Below are 1,062 nucleotides of genomic sequence, written 5' to 3'. Positions count from 1 at the left end.
CGGCAGTACATGCTGCAGCGGACGCAGGACAGCGACGAGAACGTGGCGCTGGAGGCCTGCGAGTTCTGGCTGACGCTGGCCGAGCAGCCCATCTGCAAGGAGGTGCTGACGTCCCACCTGGTGCAGTGAGTGCCCTGTCCGTCCGTCCGTCCGTCCCCGCGGCCCCTCAGCGCCCTCCACACACCCCCCCTTTATCTTCCCCCCCCCCTCCAACCTCGCAGGCTCATCCCCATCCTGGTGAACGGCATGAAATACTCCGAGATCGACATCATCTTGCTCAAGGTAGGGGGGGGGCGCCCGGCTCTCCGCTCCCTCCTCCGGCTCCAAGCGGCTGCGGGACGGCGGCCGGTGCTGGTTAAACTGGTGGAGGGGGCCTGGTGTCGCTGGGAGGGGAAGGGCGGGGGGACCCCCCCACCCCCACCCCGGAGGTGATGCGAGACCCCGAGCTGATGCCGGTGATGGCGTTGGTGTTCGTACTGTCTGATCCGCGGAGTGGGGGGCGGCCGGGGCTGTGCGTCCCCCCCCACCCCGCCCCACCCGTGACGTGCCGCCGCAGGGCGACGTGGAGGAGGACGAGGCCGTGCCGGACAGCGAGCAGGACATCAAGCCCCGCTTCCACAAGTCCCGTACGGTGACGCTGCAGCACGAGGAGGAGCGGCCGCAGGACGCCGACGACGCCGAGGACGAGGACGACGACGACACACTCTCCGACTGGAACCTGAGTACGGCTCTCCCCGACCCCCCCCTCCCCGCCTCGGGGTGGGGGGGAGCCGAGGAGGCCGTCGGAACGGGCGGAACCGTGCTCCGGGGCTCCGTTAGCCGGGAGGATTGATCAAACCCGGAGCGGAGGCGGCGCTGGTTTGGCGGCCGGCCGGGATTCACCGCGTCTCCTCTCGCCTGCCCCGCAGGGAAGTGTTCGGCTGCCGCGCTGGACGTCCTGGCCAACGTCTTCCGGGAAGAGCTGCTCCCGCACCTCCTCCCGCTGCTCAAGGAGCTCCTCTTCCACCCCGAGTGGGTCATCAAGGAGTCGGGCATCCTCGTGCTGGGGGCCATCGCCGAAGG

General features: G+C 70.1%; 1 protein-coding gene across 1 annotated transcript in view; it reads left to right on the top strand.

Moving 5' to 3' along the window:
• Positions 1-9: 9 nt before the first annotated feature.
• LOC146600141 (transportin-2) overlaps positions 10-1,062 on the top strand; it is a gene marked incomplete at its 3' end in the record, with an annotated part of 4,075 nt that continues 3,022 nt past the window's right edge. Inside the window, exons 1-4 of the mRNA XM_085326094.1 lie at positions 10-125; positions 222-282; positions 557-722; positions 909-1,062. Of these exons, the coding sequence (XP_085182220.1) occupies positions 10-125; positions 222-282; positions 557-722; positions 909-1,062 (497 nt within the window). The remainder of the gene's footprint in view (positions 126-221; positions 283-556; positions 723-908) is intronic.

Source organism: Rhea americana, unplaced genomic scaffold (assembly GCF_003343005.1).
Source record: "Rhea americana isolate MKP2758 unplaced genomic scaffold, rheAme1 scaffold_1279, whole genome shotgun sequence".
NCBI classification, from domain to species: domain Eukaryota; kingdom Metazoa; phylum Chordata; class Aves; order Rheiformes; family Rheidae; genus Rhea; species Rhea americana.
Note: the sequence above shows the minus strand (reverse complement) of the source record. Positions and strands in the feature narration are given on the sequence as shown.